Source organism: Urocampus carinirostris, chromosome 14 (genome assembly GCF_059441175.1).
Source record: "Urocampus carinirostris isolate Australia breed hairy pipefish chromosome 14, RoL_Ucar_1.0, whole genome shotgun sequence".
Taxonomy (NCBI): Eukaryota; Metazoa; Chordata; class Actinopteri; order Syngnathiformes; family Syngnathidae; genus Urocampus; species Urocampus carinirostris.
The window spans coordinates 30,431,791-30,451,576 of record NC_142362.1 but is presented as its reverse complement, the minus strand read 5'-3'; the positions used below and the strand labels follow the sequence as shown (position 1 = coordinate 30,451,576).

Here is a 19,786-nt window from a genome sequence, read left to right as displayed (position 1 = left end):
GAGAGAGAGAGAGAGAGAGAGAGAGAGAGAGAGAGAGAGAGAGAGAGAGAGAGAGAGAGAGAGAGAGAGAGAGAGAGAGAGAGAGAGAGAGAGAGAGAGAGAGATAGGGTAGGTTACTAATGATCATCTATAATAGTGAAAAACAAAGCTAAAAATTTAGAGTTGACATTCTTTTACTGATCCGGCCCGCCTGAAAACAGAAAGCCTGGATCCGGGCCCCGTTGCTAAACTAAGTCTGACATCCCTGCGCTAATTAGTAACAAAATGTAGTCACAGCTTGGAAAAGGTTGGAGACCCCCGGGGTAAAGGTATGTAATGCACAGTCCTCAAAAGAAAAGGAAAACCACTCCACACGTGCTCTTTTGTGCTGCTCTCATACTCGTGGGGCAGCTGCAGGGGGATTAAATGAAAGCACATGACTGAGCCACCATGTGATCAGTCAAAGAATCAGGCTAAACGAGCGCCTTTTTATTTCCTCCTCCTTTCCCCTACCAGGGTCCGTACGAAGCCAGCCGGGCCGAGCGTGTTGGCTTGCCTTGGCCATGGCCTCGCCGCGGCTAGAGACGTTCTGCTGCTCCAACCGGGACGCGGCCACCGAGCTGGTTGTCACCTTCCAGCCGCGTCTCTTCGGGGTAGTCACGGCAACCAGTGCGGCCGTCAGCGTCCTCTTCGCCGTGATGCAGATCCTGCCCAAGCGCAAAGGATACAGGAGGCTGGCCCAGTACCCGCTGCCCAGGCCTGCATCTTCCTCACGGATACTCTTTATCATCAGCCTGTGCGACATTTTGGGATCCGCAGGTGAGCGTTTGGGGCCCCTGGAGGCATTTTAACCTATCCAGGTGTTAGTAAACATGTTAACCCCTGATAAGGACTTTCTTAACTTCTGCAGTTATTAGTGTATAATGCAAACTCTTGTATAATGTGCACCCCTAACTTTGCATCAAAAATTGGAACACAATGTTTTTCTTTTTAGCAAACTAAGCATTGTAAGTGCCAAACCTTGTTGTATTTGTGCAGCCATGATTAATTCACAACATAAACTATGAACACAATGCTAATTTGCTATTTCTCCCGCCTGGAAATTATAGTGGGATCTGAAATTTTTATCGTAGGTGCATGTCCACTGTGAGATAGATGAACTAAAAAGAAAAATCCAGAAATCACAATACATAATTTTTTTAACGACTTATTTGTGTGATGTAGTTGCAAATGATAATTTGAACACCTTAGAAAATGAATGTTAATATTTAGGACAGTGGCCTTTGTATGCTATTACAGAGGTCAAACGTTGCCTGTAGTCTTTCACCAGGTTTGCAAACGCAGCAGGAGGTATCTTGGCCCTCTCCTTCACACAGATCTTCTTGAGATCAGTCAGGTTTCTAGGATGTCGCTGAGTAACACAAAGTTTGAGCTCCCTCCAAAGATTTTTGATTGGGTTGAGGTCTGGAGTCTGGCTGGGCCATGCTAGAACCTCGATATGTTTCTCAAGGAGCCACTCCTTGATTTCCCTGACTTTGTGTTTTGGGTTGTTATCGTGTTGGAAGACCCACCCACGGCCCATCTTCAATTGTCTGACGGAGGGACGGAGGTTGTTTGCCAAAATCTCAAAATATATGGCCCCAGTCATCCTCTTTTTAATGCAGTGCACTCGTCCTGTCCCACGTGCAGAAAAACACCCCCAAAGTATGATGCTACCATAGGGATAGTGTTCATCGGATTGTACTCTTTGTTCTTCTTCCTCCAAAAAAGCTATTTGGAATTACAACCAAAAAGTTCTATTTTGGTCTCATCTGACCACAAAGCTTTCTCCCATGACTCCTCTGTATCATCCAAATGGTCATATGCAAACTTAAGACTCACTTTAACGAGCTCTTTTAAGGTCATTGGCCAACCCCTGTCATGTAGTTTTGGGCTGATTCCTCACTTTTCTAAGAATCATTCAGACCCCACAAGGTTATATCTTGCATGGGGCTGCACTCCGATTGAGATTGACTGTCAGGTTTAGCTTCTTCCATTTTCTAATGATTGCTCCAAGAGTTGACTTTTTTTCACCAAGTTGCTTTGCAATTGCTCCGTAGCCCTTTCCAGCCTTGTGTACAATTTAGTCTCTGATTTCTTCGGACAGCTCTTTGTTCTTTTCCATGTTACAAGTTAAAGTGTTACTGATTGTATGGGGTGGACGTCTTTATGCAGCTAAGGACCTCAAACAGGTGCATCTGATTTAGGTTGATACATGGAGTGCAAGTGGACTTACTAACAGGTATTTCAGGGCCAGAATTCTAGATGACACACAGGTATTCAAACTCATATTTGCAGCTGTGTCACACAAATAAATTGTTAAAAAATCATGCATTGTGATTTATGGAATTTTTTAGTTTATCCCTTTCAGAGTGGACATGCACCTACGATGAAAATTTCAGGGTGTTCAAATACTTGTTTTCCTCACTGTATATATATAAATAGTCCATCCATCCGTTATGGGAGGGGTGCTGGAGCCCATCCCAACTATCTTTGGGCAGTGGGCAGGGGACACCCTGAACAGGTTGCCAGACAGACAGATAACTCACTCGTTCATTCACACCAAGGGACAATTTTGACCGGCCAATTAACCTAACATGTATTTCTTTTGAATGTGGGAGGAAATCCGAGTGCCCGAAGGAAACCCACGCAAGCACGGGAAGAACTTGCAAAATCTGCACAGGATGGCTGGTAGCTGGATTTGATCCCATGACCTTAAAACTGTTCCATGGACACGCAAACCACTCACTCGCCCTGCCGCCCAGAAAAAATAGTAAATTTTATATACACATATATATATATATATATATATATATACATATATATATATACATATATATATATATATATATATATATATATATATATATATATATATATATAAATTAACAATATATTTATTTAAAGTCTGATTCATCAGCAGATATACCAAAGAGTGGTTTCCCTCGTCGTGCTTTTCACTTATTCACTTATTTATTTCAGGCATTGATTTTTTTTTTTGGTGTGTGTGGGGGGGTTAAATGCAAACCTAGTGCTCCCTCTGGCCTCAAGAGTGCAGTAAAGCTTTAGTATGCCCATTTTAGGAGTTGATCTGATTTAGTCTAATGTGGTTGCTCATTCACTGCTAAAATTTGTATTTAGTATTTATGTTTTATTCATTTGAAAAAAGTGTGACAATAAGGGGCAAAACTACTTTTTTTCATAGCACTTGAGTTTGAATAGCGCGGTGAATTGGTTCAGGTGGTTCAGGAGAAAAGTTACATTCATTCAACTGTTGAAATCAACCAGCTAACCACATTCAATGTTAAACATAAAAAACATTTTTTTCTACTGTTTGTGATAAATGTTCTGCTTGGAACATATCCTTAAGGCATCCGTGATTAAAGAAAGCAAATAATTTGCATAATGCTAGTCAGTGGACCAGCACCTGGACCTGAAGCATGTAACCTTCTTAAGGCTGGGCACAGAACACCCAATGCGTTTCTGTGCAGTTTTGATAACTATCTGTATGGTACTTAAGTGAGACATGCTTTTTTTGCGAAGGTAAATTGGGGCCATTTCTTGCGGCACACTAGACAAGGTCTCGTGGCACACCATGATCAAAAAACACTGTTAAAAACGTCAATTGTATGAAATAACTGCGGCACTTTTTGTAAAATAAGGAATTTAAATTAGTCCATATAATTCGTAATTTTCACTCTATTACAGAATCACCTTTAATCTTAGCTTTACAGATGTTGTGTCTGCTTTTCGGGCAGTTGCTGCAACCTGTTGCATACAAAAAATTATTTCGCCATACGCAAATGATTTGTTCATTTCAAGAAGATTTTTTAAGCTATTTAAATGTATTTCTTCAAAGACATCCTTAAAATGAGCAAAATCTAGTAATATTTAGCTTAACCAATAATACTATCATTTTTTTGATTAAAGAATACTTTTTTATTTTCCTATTTTGTTTGTTATTGTTTTTGTATTGTGGCGTATCTTAAGCTGTTGCCAAATACGATCATATGTCCTTCCTATGAGAAACATTTTCTGGAAATGGAACCTTTTTTGGTAGTGTACACGGCCAAAATAACTAAATCTTACCCATTGGCAAAAAAATTTAATAGAATAGAATAGAAGAGAAGAGAAGAGAAGAGAAGAGAAGAGAAGAGAAGAGAAGAGAAGAGAAGAGAAGAGAAGAGAAGAGAAGAGAAGAGAAGAGAAGAGAAGAGAAGAGAAGAGAAGAGAAGAGAAAAGACTAAAATAGAAAAAAACAGAATAAAATAGTCTTTATTGTCATTCATAACAACGTAGTGAGCATTGTTTGCAATGAGATTCGAAATAGTACTCAGGATAAAGAAGATACACACGTTATAAAGACCAAAAATATAAAAATGACATCAAAATAGTCTCAGGATAAATAAGCTAAAATATTTACAAGGTGGTGCTTGGAGACTTTCATAAGTTGTAAGTGCAATTTCTATTGTAATAAGAGTGCAATGCAATGTAGTGCAATAACATTTAACAGCACACCCATTTTTCAATAAAATTGGCAAGATACATATTTTTGTTGGTTCTGTTGCAGTATCGCAAGACGGCAACGTTCTTGAGACTGGGCAGAGAATATCCAATGATTAACGTTGTTGTTGTTGACGATGTTTTGATAACTCCCTGCATGGATTTTTTGCAAAGGTAAAATTGGGCAATTTCCACCGACACATTATAAACGTCAAGTCAAGTCACAGCTTGCGGGAAAGGAAAAACTCAAAAACCTCAGCATGAGGGCAACAAATGACCTTGAGAAGGGGACACACAAAGGTGAACCCCCTTCCAGGATGACCAGACTGCAAAAGATGTCGCATTGAGTAACAATACACCAAACGTAGTCAGCATCAACAATAGACATAGGTAATATGTAAAACTGTTCAAGAAGTCAAAGACAGTGAGAACGCAGCTTCCCATCTAAGTCAGCAGGTCCTGGTGCTGGTCCACTGACCCATCCCAGTTCACCCCTCTCTCGCATTCTGCCACCAGCTGGAAAGGACAGGAAAAGAAAGTATGAGGTTGGCCCCAATCATAAGCTATAACTGTAGAGTAGAAGTGTGTAAGTCTAGATTTAAACACTTTCACTGAAGTTGCAGATCTTATTTCAGGGGGCAGAGCATTCCACAGCACCGGGCCCCAAATGGAGCATGCTCTCAAACCTTTCTTCTTGGCTCCTGGAGTCAGAAGGAGACCAGCAAGGTCTAACAGCATTTTGAAATAGTTTACTTGCATATTGCCTCCCCCAGGTATCCTTTTGAGGTCTTCTCTGTGGGTCAGCCTTCCGAACACGGTGGAACAGATCTCAATGGCGAACAGCACCAGCACTTGGCCGGACGTTTTGTGTCTCGGCAGCGCAGTAAGTAGAACCTCCCGACAAAATCTCAATCAGTCAAAAATTCTGAATGACAAGCGGATGTGGGCAGATGTGGATCCAGCTGTTCTACAGCGCTTCATTCTGGTGGACCTTTTGTTACGCGGTCGATGTATTTTTGGTAGTCAAGACATCTGCAGGAATCAGGTGATGCGTGCTTTTTTTGTAACTATGAATAATTGTTTTCATGTGATTTTCGCTGTTTTTGTCTTTTGATGTTGTTGCCTAAATATGATCAATTTTTCAAACTTCAACATTTGGAATGTGCATAAAAAGCATAAGATTTGACTCATGCGAGCCCGAAAATGTAATCCCTCGTTTATAGCAGTTAACGGGAAACAGACCCCCCGTGAAACTTGAAAATCCGTAAAGTAGAAAGGCTCCTTTATAAAAGCCCCCAAGGGTCAAATTTACCTGAGAAGACGTTTTTACCGACTTATAGCAAACGACCGTAACAAAATGACAACTATAGATCTACAAATAACAACACAGATCTGCAATTAAATGAATGGGCTTTATTTCCATTATGCAGTACTACAACAGAATTGGATGGGTTCTCCTTTTAGGGTTAGAAACTTATTTAGAGAGTGGCTGTCTAGCTGTACTGTACACTAGCCTTGGGTATCTTTGAATTGAGCCAGGTCCCTGCCATGAATAAAATAAAACCGTTCTGAATGTGGCGGTTTCCCGCAAGTTGTAGCTCCATTTCATGGGCAATGGATCTGGAGTTGGTCGATACAGGCTCGCCAGGCTTCTGAGAGTTGTTTTGTAGCCTAGCCTCAGTAGGCTGGACTTGGAGCACTGCTATTACCTTCTCTTTCTACGCCACCTCAGTTGCTTCCTGAACCCGGTAACACTCCACAGAGTACTCGCTGGTGGTCACCATTTCTTTGCGCACTTCTGACCTTCCTCAGAGTCTGATTTAAATGATGAATTTCTAAAAGCTAGCTATCGCCATGCATTACAGTTGGTTTTGGTGGCGACATTAACTTGTGCGCCTGCCTCGCCTATCACAGTCACACACAGCAGTAACACCTACCCAATACACACACATACAACATGCCCTTGTGATAGCATTTGCTGTCTGCTGCCAGCTAACTGCTGTCTGTTGTCTGCTGCAGAACACACTGCACAGTACATTCATATCAATGACAATAAGGACAACTCACTTTAAAATCTGTGAAGCAGTGAACCAGTGATAAGAGAAGCTCAAAGTAACTTATCATTGTATCCGAGTTTTGGTTTTTTTTTATTGGGGGGGTTACAGTGTTCAGAACAAAAATCTTGCTCGTTCTATGAGGGAGAATCAAGTTCTCAAGCACAATTGCTGGAAACTATGTTTGTGTGTCGGTTCATTTAAAGTTACAGTGACTTCAGTTTTCAGTGTACAGTAAGTTCTTATGTAGCAAAAACAGTTGATCTCATACCTGTCAACCTCTGGCAATTGCTACCCGCTTTAATGGTTGCGGTTCCCCTTATTAAGCGATAATAAACCTTACAAACACAACGCAGAACCTATTTACTCACAGCAAGACAGACTCAGACCCAGTGTCCCTTTAGAATAAGCAATAAAATATCTGCAACTTCAAGTTTCTATGTTCTATATTCTAACTTTTTATGTTTTTTTACCCCAAAAAGAAAAAAGTTAAAATTAGCAAAATATTTTTGACTTATCGTGCTATTTATTTTGCAGTGCAATATATTAATTTGGTGTGATAAATGTTATTAAATATATTTCCCTGCACAACCTAATAAGCAGGTAATTATTACATAACAGTAATCTGCTGACACTGACTGAGATGGATGAATGTTTTCAGTTACCCTGCTGATCACTGGAATAAAGCAAATATTTTGAACAACAGTAAGCTTTTATCAAAGATAAAACTGGGAAACTTCATGCAGCACACTAGGACGGGTTTCATGGCACATTGGTTGAAAAGCACTGCTTCAATGAACCCCAGACGGAGTTAGGAAGGTCTAGTAGTATTTTCCTGCCATTTTTGTGTTCAAGCGTCGGGGTTTTGTTCAAACGTGAAGCTTGAAAAGAACTCCTAATTGAATGGTATACTCATAATAGTTTCTTGATGACCCAGAATTTCAGAAATGTTTAAAGCCCCCTTCGGCTTTTGATGTTCCATTGAGTGAAAAGGAATTCCATGAATGGTGTATAGCTGAAAATCATAATGAAGTAGTTTAGAGGAGATTTATAAGCCAAAGCGGCAGGAAGACAAAGAGCTGCAACATGCAAGCATGGTCTTATGACTCGTTCCTTTTCTCCCATAGCACCATTATCCTGTACCACATGATCACATGGGGTCTGGCTTTGCTGCTGTGCGTTGAGGGTGTGGCCATGCTCTACTATCCTTCCATTTCCAAGTAAGAACTTTATCATACTCACTGTATTTTCACAACCATAGGGCGCACATAGAAAGCATCCCATTTGTTACTTGCAACATTTTGGTGTGAATTTCGATGATTCTCTAAATCGTTTACATTTCCAACGGAACGTGACTTTATGCCTTCTCACACAAGTTTTCACCATCAGAAGTGAATACGTTACGCCACACGCAATGCGTTGTTTGCGGAAATTCTCATGAATGCTAACGCCGTATTATCGTCTTGGTGCTTTGGTTTCACGAAACTGTCATTTACCCAGCCGGATCAGGACTCCGGTGGCGCAGAAACTTCCAATACATTATAATAAGAAGAATGTTAATTAGCGAGGCTTGTGCTAACCTGTCTGCCAGGATTGTTGTTCAGGCTTTCGGATAGTGACTCTGAAAGTGAAGCTTTTAATGGAGACTTAGCAAAGCTGTTCTGGTCAGGAACAGGACAAGAATTTTGTCACTTTTGTTTCATATAGATTCTCGATAAAAGAATTGTGAGCACGTGACTCTGTTTTGCACCAGTAAAATTAATACTTAAAGAAACCCGACAAAACTCTGTTTTGCGTCCGTTTAAAGTACGCATGCTTGTATGCTCGTCTGTTTTTTGTAATGCGGGCGCAAGCAAAGGGCTCCCGCGCCCTATGGTGAGGTGCACCCTGCGTATGTCTTAAATACAGAAATAGAACCAGTTAGGGAGACTGCGCCTTTTAACACGGTGAACTCAATGATCGTGAAAATACAGTAGTCTTTCTAAGACAAAAGATTAATGGATTACTTTGTAGAGCGGTTACGAAAGTCGAAAAGTGACAGTTACAGTTGTGTAGAACAACTTAATCTCGAGGTCATTAAAGGGGAAGTCAACCCAAACATACTGTAATTTCCTGGACTATATCCCTTTATCTCTTTATCGCTCTCTTTTTAAACTCTCACTTTATCTCTCTCTCTCTTACTTTATCTCTCTTTCTGTCTCTCTCTCTCTCTCTTTTGAAGGTGTTGTGACTGGTCACTACAAATGGCAACATGTCTGTGTTGTTTGCTTAGTTAGAAACCATTTGAACTGTTAAATTAGGTAAAGGTTCATCAAATATCAAAGAATAACAACTATTTTAATAAAGTAGTATAATAATAACACATTTATAAAATGTATTATTCTGCTGCATATATTTTATTATAATAGGTAATGAATTATTGAAAAATAAATAATCTGAATAAAAGTTGTAGAGCTCTTTTTAGTGAACTGAGCTTTTCCCTTCATATGAATATTAAGTCTGAGTGAGATATCAGATTATATTACACACACACACATATATATATATATATATATATGTAGATATTTAAATCAGGAACCTATATTGACAGGGCCGACAATAACTTTTCTTCCAAATTTATCAACCATATCATCCTATCTTTTTCAATGATATTCACTATTAGTTGTGTTTTGTGTGTATTTTATTTGTTCAGCTGTGAAAAAGGTTTTCAGCATGCCATCCCTCACTACGTCACCACGTATGCACCCATGCTGTTGGTCCTCATTGCCAATCCCATCTTCTTCAACCGGACCATATCTGCAGGTCAGATATTTGAAATACTAAACTTAGGGACAGTGTGTATCATTTAGTACCTACTAGTCGTAAAAAAATACCCCTTGATTATTATTTTTTTACTATACAGATTTAAAAGATGAGCAAAAATACATTAACTATCATATAAACATGCTTTTTCCAAGTACTTGTAGGTAGAGAAAATATTTTTACATAACATGAGCCTCATCAGAAGAGAGCTGATGTAATTGTCGGCCATCTTGCTGCTAAAATCTAAAAAAAAGCCGGGGCAAAAGCAAAAAGAAGTAAAATGGTGCCTTTGGACAGTTTCACGGACGTTAACTACTGATGGTAATGCTAGCATTGTGGATATGGTCGCTATCCTCTTGTGCTAATGACTTAAATGCATTAATAGCACGCAGCACGTTTGCGATAAATGCTGAATGATTTCGCAGATAATGCAAATTTCAGGGAACTTAACTACCGATGCTAATGATAGCATTGAGTACACACCCACTCGTCACTAATGATAGTTTTTGCATTCGCTTTGATGTTTTTTTATAAGAAGACCTCATGTTTGTGATTGATTTAATTTCAGTAGATATGTTTTTTCCTATTTTAAAAAACGTTATGACAATATTAAACCACAAAGTATTAAATCGTCTCAAAAAACATTGATGCAGTCGCTAGCCACAATAGCATACCATCTTTTAGGTGACTTACTTTTTGTCACTTTGAGTCTCGGCAGTTCATATTCTTTCTTTTGCTTTGTAGCACTTGTTCCCCGTTGCATTAAGATAGGGGTGGGCAAACTATGGCCTGGCTGGCTTTTTAATCCAGCCCACCGAATGAAAATTGTCAAAGTATAATGAAAATATATGTAATAGTAAATAAAGTACTTTTTGGGTTCCAGCATTGTCCCTTTGTGTGTCTACTACAGAAATACTAGTGCTGAAAAACAGGGACATAAAATATTATTTTGCTTTCATAAATACTACAGAAATACTACAGAATAGTACTACAGCAATACTGTAATACAGAAACACTACCAGAGAAATTCTACAAAAAAAAAAAATTGACTACAAAAATACAACTACAGAAATGCTTCAAAAATACTGGGGAAGTACTGTAAAAATACTTTGAAGAAAATACTACAAAAATCCAACTCTGGAAGTACTACAAAAATACAACAACAGTACTATTGCAAAACTAAATCTTTTTTTTTGTTTTTTTTAAATGTTCTGCTTATACTATGGATCGTCCTTTAATATCATTTATCTCTAATTGTGAATGTGAATGCTTAAAAAAAACAAAACAATAATATTATTAAAAACAAATAAAAATAAATATACCAGGTAGCTGTCTGCATGTATAGCTATTCATAAATGAGAACAATTAGATAGGTCTTTACGACCAGCCACTTGGTCCAAATTTTTAACTCAATGGGCCTCAAATGTTTGCCCACCTCTGCACTACATCACACAGGGACATCTAATGTTTAAACAATACACCCTGTCCTTCAAACGTGCAAAACGAAAACCATTGTTTTCCTTCTTTTCCATCCAGTAACGTCTTTGCTCAAAGGACGACAAGGTATCTACACGGAAAACGAACGACGGCTGGCGAACGCCATCAAAATACGTTTCTTCAAAATAATGCTGGTCTTTTTTATTTGGTATGTTTTGGATTTTTGGCATTTGTAGTTGTTTATTTTGTGTGATTTACAAATATTTCTGTCACACTTTAGCTGGGCGCCCAACATCATCAACGAGGGCCTTCTTTTCTACCTGGAGATGCAAGTGAACATTGATGACAGCAGCCTAAGGGATATCAGAAACGTGGCACTCATCACATGGTTTATCATGGTAACTCTAAAAACACATAGTTTACTCATTTACACTTTGGAAATACTTCACTTCAAAATAACCTCGATTAGGTTAAAAGATAATAAGTAATGACTGATGCTCCACTTGGAGCAACTGGATTCAATTCTCTGGGTAGTTGCGTACACAGGGACCCAGTGGGAAGTGTTTTGAACTGAACAACCTCCATCCTGAAATACGATTTTTAAAATTTTGCAGCTATGTAATTGGTTGTTGTTCGAAAACAAAAACGACTTGCCTTTTTCGAGTGTATTGTGTTGTTTGCATTTTAGAAAATGTTTCCATTGTTTATTGGCTATATACACATATATAAATGATTTATAGTGTTGTTAAAAATAATAGCAGTGCAACTTGACCAAGCAGAATAGATCAGGTTTTTGTATATTTTTATTGTTACATGCCAAACAAGTTAGATACTCCGAAAACAAACAAGACACTGCATTTGTAATAAGCACGGTCCGGGGTAAATATTTCAAAGGGGTGTGTTAGAAAACAAATAGCAGTGTCTGCTGTTGACTATACAAACTCAAAACTATATTCTATTTCCCCAAAAAGGTAGCATCTAGCAATCCTAATATTCAGTTGGATGACCACAGTTATTTAGAACTGCTCCACATTTGTGTGGCACCTGTCAGCTGTTATTTCACTCCACAATTGCTTAACAACATTCCACAATTCATTTCCATTTTTTGGTTTTGCTTCACAAACAGCATTCCAAATATAACCCAAAAAATTCTTGATTTAATTGAGATCTGGGTGCTAATTAACGCGTAGATCAATATGGAGAGTGGCTTACTAGGGTGCCGGTGTTACTCACAGTTTAGGGTGTCAAAATGTCTCAGAAAATAATTGGAATATACTGAATTAATATATATGTAGATTTTATGCAAAAAAAAAAAAAAAGTAATTTCTCACATTTTTGCATGTTTTAGAATTAATCATGTACTTTCTGTGATATTTACACCCTAATGCAGGGGTCGGGAACCTTTTTGACTCAAAGAGCCATAAAAGCAAAAAATATTAATTTTATTTTGGGAAAGAGCCACACCATATATCATGAGACAAATTTACTAAATTGCTAAACCCGCGCCCCAGACAAAAGCTTAGTCTTCAGCACATTTATTTTTGATGATTTGATAAAAATTATGAAAAGAGAATAATGCCAGAGCCCCTGTCCCAAATTCAACAAACATAACACTTTAAACTTGTCTCTTTCTTGCAATGACTCAAGATCGGTTAAACTCATTTTGACCCTTTTTTCATACATATTGGTTTCAAAACCAGATGCAAGCAGTTGTTTTGTGAAAACGTGACAACATTCTGCAAACAGGGAGCCTGGTGTGCTTACTTTTGGCACATACGGAGTGGGGCGAGAGATGGGAGGGAGTGCTTGCACTTTTTGCATAGCTCCACCCATCCCTCCCACTCACCCAATCAAATGACTGAGTTCTCTTCCGGTGTTTTGGTTAAAGAGAAAGAAAAAGAGAGAGAAAGAAATAAGAGAAAGAGGGACGGAAAAGGAGACAGGGCGGGGCAAAGAAAGAAAAAGAGAGAGAGGGAGAGAGACTGAGAAACAAAAGATAAAATGTTGTGAGAGAGGGGGAAAAGAAGGGGAGAGGAAGAAAGAAATCCTAAGAGAAATAGAAAGACAGGAGGAGAGAAAAGAGAAAAGAAAGCGTGAAGGGTATGAAGAGAGAAAGAGAAAAGAGAGAAAAGGAAAAAAGGAAGTTAGAGCAAAAGAGGTAAAAAAACACAGAGAGAGAAAGAGACAAAAAGCAACAAAGGAAGAGAAAAAGAGAGACACAGAGAGTGAAAGAGACAGAGTGGGAGAAAAGGGGTGGAAAAGAAAGAGAGAGAGAAATAAATAAATACAAGTACAGTGTCTTTGTGAGAGGCACCTGGCTTTGGCAACATCAAGTTGACATATTTCAACCTGCAGCTTGTTTTTCTCTTGCGCTTCTCAGTGTTGTCTCGCGTGCCGGATTCAATCCCTTAGCGGGCCTGATTTGGCCCGCGGGCCGCCTGTTTGACACCTGTGCATTAATTTATGCATCAGTTGTTTCATTCAGGATAATGCGTTCAGTAATAGATTCGTTACGTTTGGGAACGACATATCACTACTGTCCATTGATGAAATCCATCCTGACCTCTGTGCATCACTTGTTTCTCAGGGGATCTTGAACCCCATGCAGGCCTTCCTTAACACGCTGGCCTTCCACGGCTGGACGGGTTTGGATGTCGACCTGAACCCGAGGGGCCCCAGGGAATTTGACTGGGAGTCACCCTCCACCTCGGCGGCAAACGCGGGGAGACATAACTCCCTGGTGGGCACGGCCCTTCTCTACCAAAGTCACGTCCAGGAGGCCAAGAAAAACATGAACGGCAACGGGCAGCCGCAGTCCGACGCCATCAGCGTCCTCTCAGAAGGTAATTGGCTTGGTGGCGCCGCGAACAGCTCGCCAATGTATGAGGGCTGGTGATGCGGGGCGAACGGACTGCTTGAATCCATTTTAATTGAAGAGAGTTCCGAAAATGTGAGGGTTTTTTTAATGACGCGCTCCGAACACTGTGATCGAGTTTTGTTTGACCGGGACTGTTTCTTGTTATTTCTGGAGATTATCACAATAAAGGCTGGAGTGTATATCACACCCTGCAGATTTGTTTTTTTATCCACGGTTTAATTCCTTTCTCGGTTGCCACGTACTGAGATTAGCCAGAATACAATGTCAATCATTACGTTTGGGTTTGGGCCAGGCCAAAAGTAACTCGCCTTTTTTTGTTTTCTAAAGGCTATCCGTAAAATAGACATAAAACAGGTAAAGATATTATTACATTTTTGTATCTGTAACATTTAAGATGTTTTATAGACTTGTAGGCACACTTAAGAATTATTATTGTAAATCATATTTTTGGGTTGACTGACCTTAAAAAAACTAAATACAATAAGTTCCACTTTAAAAAAGGAATTTGACTACACAGTTAAGCTTTGTTCTGATGACAATTAGATTTTGCTAATTATATGTATAATGTCTCATATTTTAAAACATTTTTCCTACTCATTATTTAATCACTTGAATTTCCTTATTTTACTGTTTTTTTTTTACTTCTTCCAGAGTGGAGGTGAAAGTATCAAAGGAAAAAAATAGTGAGATATGAATAAAGATGTTCTTAAAACTAATTAACTTATTAGCCAATTTAGATAATTATAAGATAATTGTTTATCCTATTTGACTTCTAAAAAATAATTATCTCGATGGGCGCCGCCAGGCTGTACTTGCCCAAGACACACCACAGGAAGTGTTGCCCCCACATCCCAGGGATCTGTGAAGTAAAAGTTTCTTAACCTGTTGGCACATATTATAATTGTTCTTTCCTTTTTCTATAATTTTTAAGTTATTCTTTGTTCCTTTTCTCTTTGTTTTACTAAATTGTTACTCTACATTCCAACAAGTTAAGCATTGGTAAAATACAGAGATGAATAAGGAAAATAATATAACAAAAAAAGCAAAGAAATTTCAAAAATAAGAATCAAAATCAGAATGAAAAATGTTATCAACCCAAAAAACAACACATAGGTAGACTTAAAGGCAAATAATTAAAAAGTAAAAAAATAAATAAACTGGGCAGGTCCTGAACACGGGCAGCACGACGGCGCAGTGGTTAGCGCATGTGCGGCACAGTTTATGTCTTGCGAACCTCCTGCTGGGTTCAAATCCAGCTCCAGACTTCCTGTGCGGAGTTTGTATGTTCTCCCCGTGCTTGCGTGGGTTTCCTCCGGGCACTCCGGTTTCCTCCCACGTTCCAAAAACATGCATTTCAGGTGAATTGGCCGGTCCAAAATGTCCCTAGGTGTGAATGCGCGAGTGAGTTGTCTGTCCCCGTGTGCCCTGCGATTGGCTGGCAACCAGTTCAGGGTGTCCCCTGCCCACTGCCCGATGATTGCCGGGATGGGCTCCAGCACCCCCGCGACCCTGTGTAGCGGTGTAGCTGATGAGATGAGATAATGAGATGAGGTCCTGAACACCCTTTTCAGAGGGTTTTCCACCATTTGCATCATATGGCCTCTAAGTGGTGAAGGAGTGCACACTAAAATCATCACAATTGTCATGAATTTTAGGTTAAACAATAATTAATCGCTCAGTTATTGCGATTAATGGGGACCAAAACCCCACGTGCTTCTTCATGAAAGCCCACAAGGGTCAAACTTACCTTAAGATGATGTCCTTACTGAGAGTATACCACTGCAACAAAAAACAACTATATATCCTACAAAATAACACACAGAACGTCAGAAAGTTGGAGTCCAAAAAATAGTCTTTATGGTAATTATACAAAAGTACAGCGAGATTGGAGAGTGTCTCCTTTCAGTGTTAGAAAGCCATTTAGAGAGCGGCTGGCTTGCTGCACGCTAGCATCGGGTATCCTCGGGTTAAGCCAGGTCACCGCAACTATTTTAAATACAACCGTCGCAAATGTAGTGGTTACCCCAAGTTGTAGCTCCAGGTCATCAGTTACATGAGTAATGGATCCGGCGTTGGGGAAATACAGGCTCAGCAGAAGGGGCTTATGAGAGTTATTACTTAGTCTAGCTGTAGTAGGCCAGACCTGCAGCTTCACGGTTGCCTTATCTTCCGACGCCGCCTCAATCGCTTCACCAACCCTGGAATCATCCACGGAGTTCCCGCTGGTGATTACCATTTCTTTGCTCTCCTTCTGTAGAGGCCGATTGAATTTATAATTTATACAATTTATAATTTCATTTTAACGTAATGAGCTGCTAAAAGCTAGCTGTAGCTGTTTGTTTTGGGTGGCCCCATTGACTAGTGCGCCCGCCCTGCTCTTTGGCTGACAGCATACACTAGCCTATCACAGTTGGCGCACACAGACAGTCGCGCCCACTCAACGCACAAAGCGTTCCCTAACCTGCCTCCGTTACAACATTTGCTGTGTGCTGTCAGAACACAATGCATATATTGAGGTCAATGACAATAAGGACAATTCAATTCAAAGTCCGCGAAGCAGTGAACGAGCAGTAACTGAAGCACTAAGTAGCTATGAATTACTGTATTGATTCTGTTTCTACTTTTTGTTAAATAAAAAACGTTACCCTATATAGTATACATAATATCAGGTTATAGAGAACTTCCTATCAGTAAGTAATGCATACTACTATTTCACCACTAAGACACTTGATAACATTCTATTCCTTTAATAGGACAACATAGCTTAAAAAAACAACAAATAGGTAGGATTTGTAACACATTTTCAGACACATTGCGACGGGAGCAAATAAACTTGAATACCATGTTTGATAAAAAAGAATCACTCCTGCATTCAATTTTATATCCTTGCCTCAAGCTTTTCATTTCCTGTTTTGCTTCGAGGATGGGATAAAAAAAAATCTGATTCTTATCCTACTGACTCATGATCATTGTTGACAATTCAACACAGATGATTCCATTAAGTCCCGTTTCAGTAAAAGCATCCAATAAGTCACGAGCCCCCAAAGTGCAAGCAAAGTTGAAAGTTCTAAGCTGCGGAATTGTTTTCAGAACCTTACTAACCTTTTTCATCCCATTGTCTACTCGCGTCCATCGACAGCCGTCACCTTTTGTTTTGGGAAAAACATCTTAGCAATTTAACTGCTTGAATTTAATGACACCCTCGATAACATCAGCACATGTTGAAATACTTCATTTATTAAGTCTGGTCATGATCTGAATTAATTATTTATCTCGTGTGAATACAAGTCTTATTGCTACAGTGCCTCGCAAAAGAATCACTTTGTATTTGGCTCCATCCATCTTCCTGTCATCCCGTCAACACTAACAATCTTCCCAGTCCCTGCTGAAGGAGAGCAACCTCAGAGCATGATGCTTCCCCCACCATGTTTAACAATGGAGATGGTGTTTTCAGGGTGGAGTGCAGTGCTACTCTTACGCAAAACATAACGCTTTGCATTCAGCCCAAGAAATTAAATTTAGATCTCATTTGACCAAAGAACCTGTTTCCATGTTAGAAAACATCTTCCTCTGCCTTGTTATTTTGTTTTTTGGGGGGCAAGATTGTTTTGTTGACATGATGGCTTTTATACAAATTCATAATTAAAAAAATATTTTCACGTGGGTTGTTGTTTTATGTACGGTACAACTTAGACAGCAACATTTTGACGCACAGGCAGACACAGGCAGAAGAGGGGCTGGGCGACTGTTTTGCCAATCAAAATGCACCATGAAAATCTTACAAGGTGCAAAACCACGATACCGCAATGAATTAATTTATATGTTGAATTTTGCAGTAGAGGAATTAATATCAAGCAAGTAAGTAATCCAGTGCCCCCTTCCCCTGTTTTGTCTCGCTAGGTTCAGAATCTAGCACAGTTGAAATCCACATTTCCAGCGAGCTCCCAGACTATGGCGGTATAGACGCCGATGAGGAATCCTTGGGGACGTCAGGGAAGCACTAGCCGGCGTCATCACGTTGCTCTAAACTGCTCTTGCTGGTAAAAAAATAGAACCCCAAAAAATAGATGAGTAGATTTGACACGACTCGTTTTCTAACTCTCTTGTGTGGCCACTAACCTTGAGAACTTGACAAGTATGTTTTTGCCCCTGGTGACTGACAGCTTAGAGTTGCCCATAGTATTATATTTTTAGAGACATGACTGTTTCCCAATTCCTTGCTAAAACATGTATTTTTGCACTTTTTTCCCTGATTAAATTTGTAAACTATAGCTTATTGTACGACTGGTGATTCAAGTGTGCTTTTTAAATGTAACTAGTATCTTATTTCCTGAACAAAAGATGCACCAGTTTCAAAGGCCCACCCCCCGAAAATAGATTTTTGCCATTTATTTCTCATACATGAAGCGCACTGTTAATGTCAATAAAGTCAACAAGATCCACATTCAGGCCAATGGCACCATTGATTGACTATGGAAGCTGCAGTAACCTAACACGGCTTGCCAGGGGGCGCATATCTTAGAGAAATAACATGGAAGTCAATGGCCTTCCATTGACTTATAATGGGAAGCGCAGTACCGCCTGTGGCCTGCCAGGGGGCGTATTTGAAGAAATCACGCTGAAGTCAATGCGATGACCATTCTTTCCAATGGCACAGTTGATTCCCAATGGAAGCTGCAGTACCCCAAAAATCAATGTAACCTCCAGCAGCCTGCCACGGGGCGCATCATTCAAAGAAATAACATGGAAATCAATAGGATCCCAGTTCATTAATAATAAGGTAATACAATAATAAGATACCGTATTTATTCGTGTATAATCGTTGCGACTGGATTTATCAGTCGATGATCAGTTAATAAATAAGCGACCAATATCTAAAAACTTTTTTATACGGAAATCTAATCCGAATTGCCGCAGAAAGGACCGTTGAACCTACCCACGAGACCAAGAGTGATACAGATAATATATACAAAGGCATTCAATTTTACCTCATCAGTGTCATCACGTTATTTTTAATCACGTGCCAGAAACGTTTGTTAGAGAATTAAAAAACAAAACAGAAAGTCACCCTAAAAGAGATAAACATGCAAAAAAAAGGACGAGGGAAACATATCTTTGGTGTATCTGATAATGAATTGGACTTTGGGTTTATTTAAATCTTGCGGGATAACTAAAAATAGGGTGATAATGAAAAAAAAATACCAATTATTATATAGGCCACTGCTGGTCTCGTAGTTCAGCGACAACGCTTTCATCATTATTTCAACGCTCTCATCACTGTGACCCGGGTTCAATTGCAGTTGCATACAGTGTTTTATAATTTTTGTCAGCGTATAAATACTGTATATATTTCTATTCATGTCCACTGTATTTTGCAGTATGGTAAGGAGCACCGAGTTATAATTCGGACTTTCAAATTTCTTGCCAATTAGGGATTTTTTATGGTCCAGAAAACATGTTGTTTAGTAGTATTACAAACAAAAAGTAAACCAACGTATTTTAAAAAACTGTAGCAATATTGAAAGCATTAAAGGTAAAATGAAAATAAAAAACGACTAAGTGATTTCCTAAAATAAATTATTAGGTTGCGATTAAATTTTGTAGCATCCAAACAACCTTTAAAAACTTAGTAAATCACTGTCACCAGTTGGAGTCAAAGTGAGTCTTTCTTTGGAAAGACAATATTTGTTTTTTAAGCAATGTCGCATATTATGCCAACATTTTGACATTAAGATTTTATCACGCCATACGCGTCCTTTTTTCTCATCTCATCTCATCTCATTAGCCGTACCGCTTATCCTCAGTAGGGTCGCGGGGGTGGAGCCCATCCCAGCAATCATCGGGCAGTGGGCAGGGGACACCCTGAACTGGTTGCCAGCCAATCGCAGGGCACACAGGGACAGACAACTGATTCGCTCATTCACACCTAGGGACAATTTGGACCGGCCAATTCACCTGAAATGCATGTCTTTGGAATGTGGGAGGAAACCGGAGTGCCCGGAGGAAACCCACGCAAGCATAGGGAGAAGATGCAAACTCCGCACAGAAAGTCGGGAGCTGGATTTGAACCCACGACAGGTTCCCATGACATGAA

At 39.5% G+C, this 19,786-nt stretch overlaps 1 protein-coding gene across 1 annotated transcript; it reads left to right on the top strand.

The window, feature by feature from the left end:
* Positions 1-455: 455 nt before the first annotated feature.
* Positions 456-17,953, top strand: gpr143 (G protein-coupled receptor 143). The gene is made up of 9 exons (XM_088352685.1): positions 456-798; positions 5,295-5,404; positions 5,472-5,566; positions 7,703-7,795; positions 9,268-9,377; positions 10,914-11,022; positions 11,095-11,212; positions 13,402-13,657; positions 17,593-17,953. Exons 1-9 carry the CDS (start codon positions 543-545, stop codon positions 17,694-17,696), a joined length of 1,251 nt encoding a protein of 416 aa, XP_088208811.1. The 5' UTR covers positions 456-542; the 3' UTR covers positions 17,697-17,953.
* The last annotated feature ends 1,833 nt before the right edge of the window (positions 17,954-19,786 follow it).

What these genes read in the sequence shown, in the direction of transcription:
- gpr143 (XM_088352685.1), top strand. Translation starts at nt 543, where the DNA reads ATGGCCTCGCCGCGGCTAGAGACGTTCTGCTGCTCCAACCGGGACGCG. An exon ending in CAACCGGACCATATCTGCAG is followed by an intron (nt 9,378 to 10,913) that starts GTCAGATATTTG and finishes TTTTCCATCCAG; the next exon opens with TAACGTCTTTGCTCAAAGGA. An exon ending in ATGCTGGTCTTTTTTATTTG is followed by an intron (nt 11,023 to 11,094) that starts GTATGTTTTGGA and finishes GTCACACTTTAG; the next exon opens with CTGGGCGCCCAACATCATCA.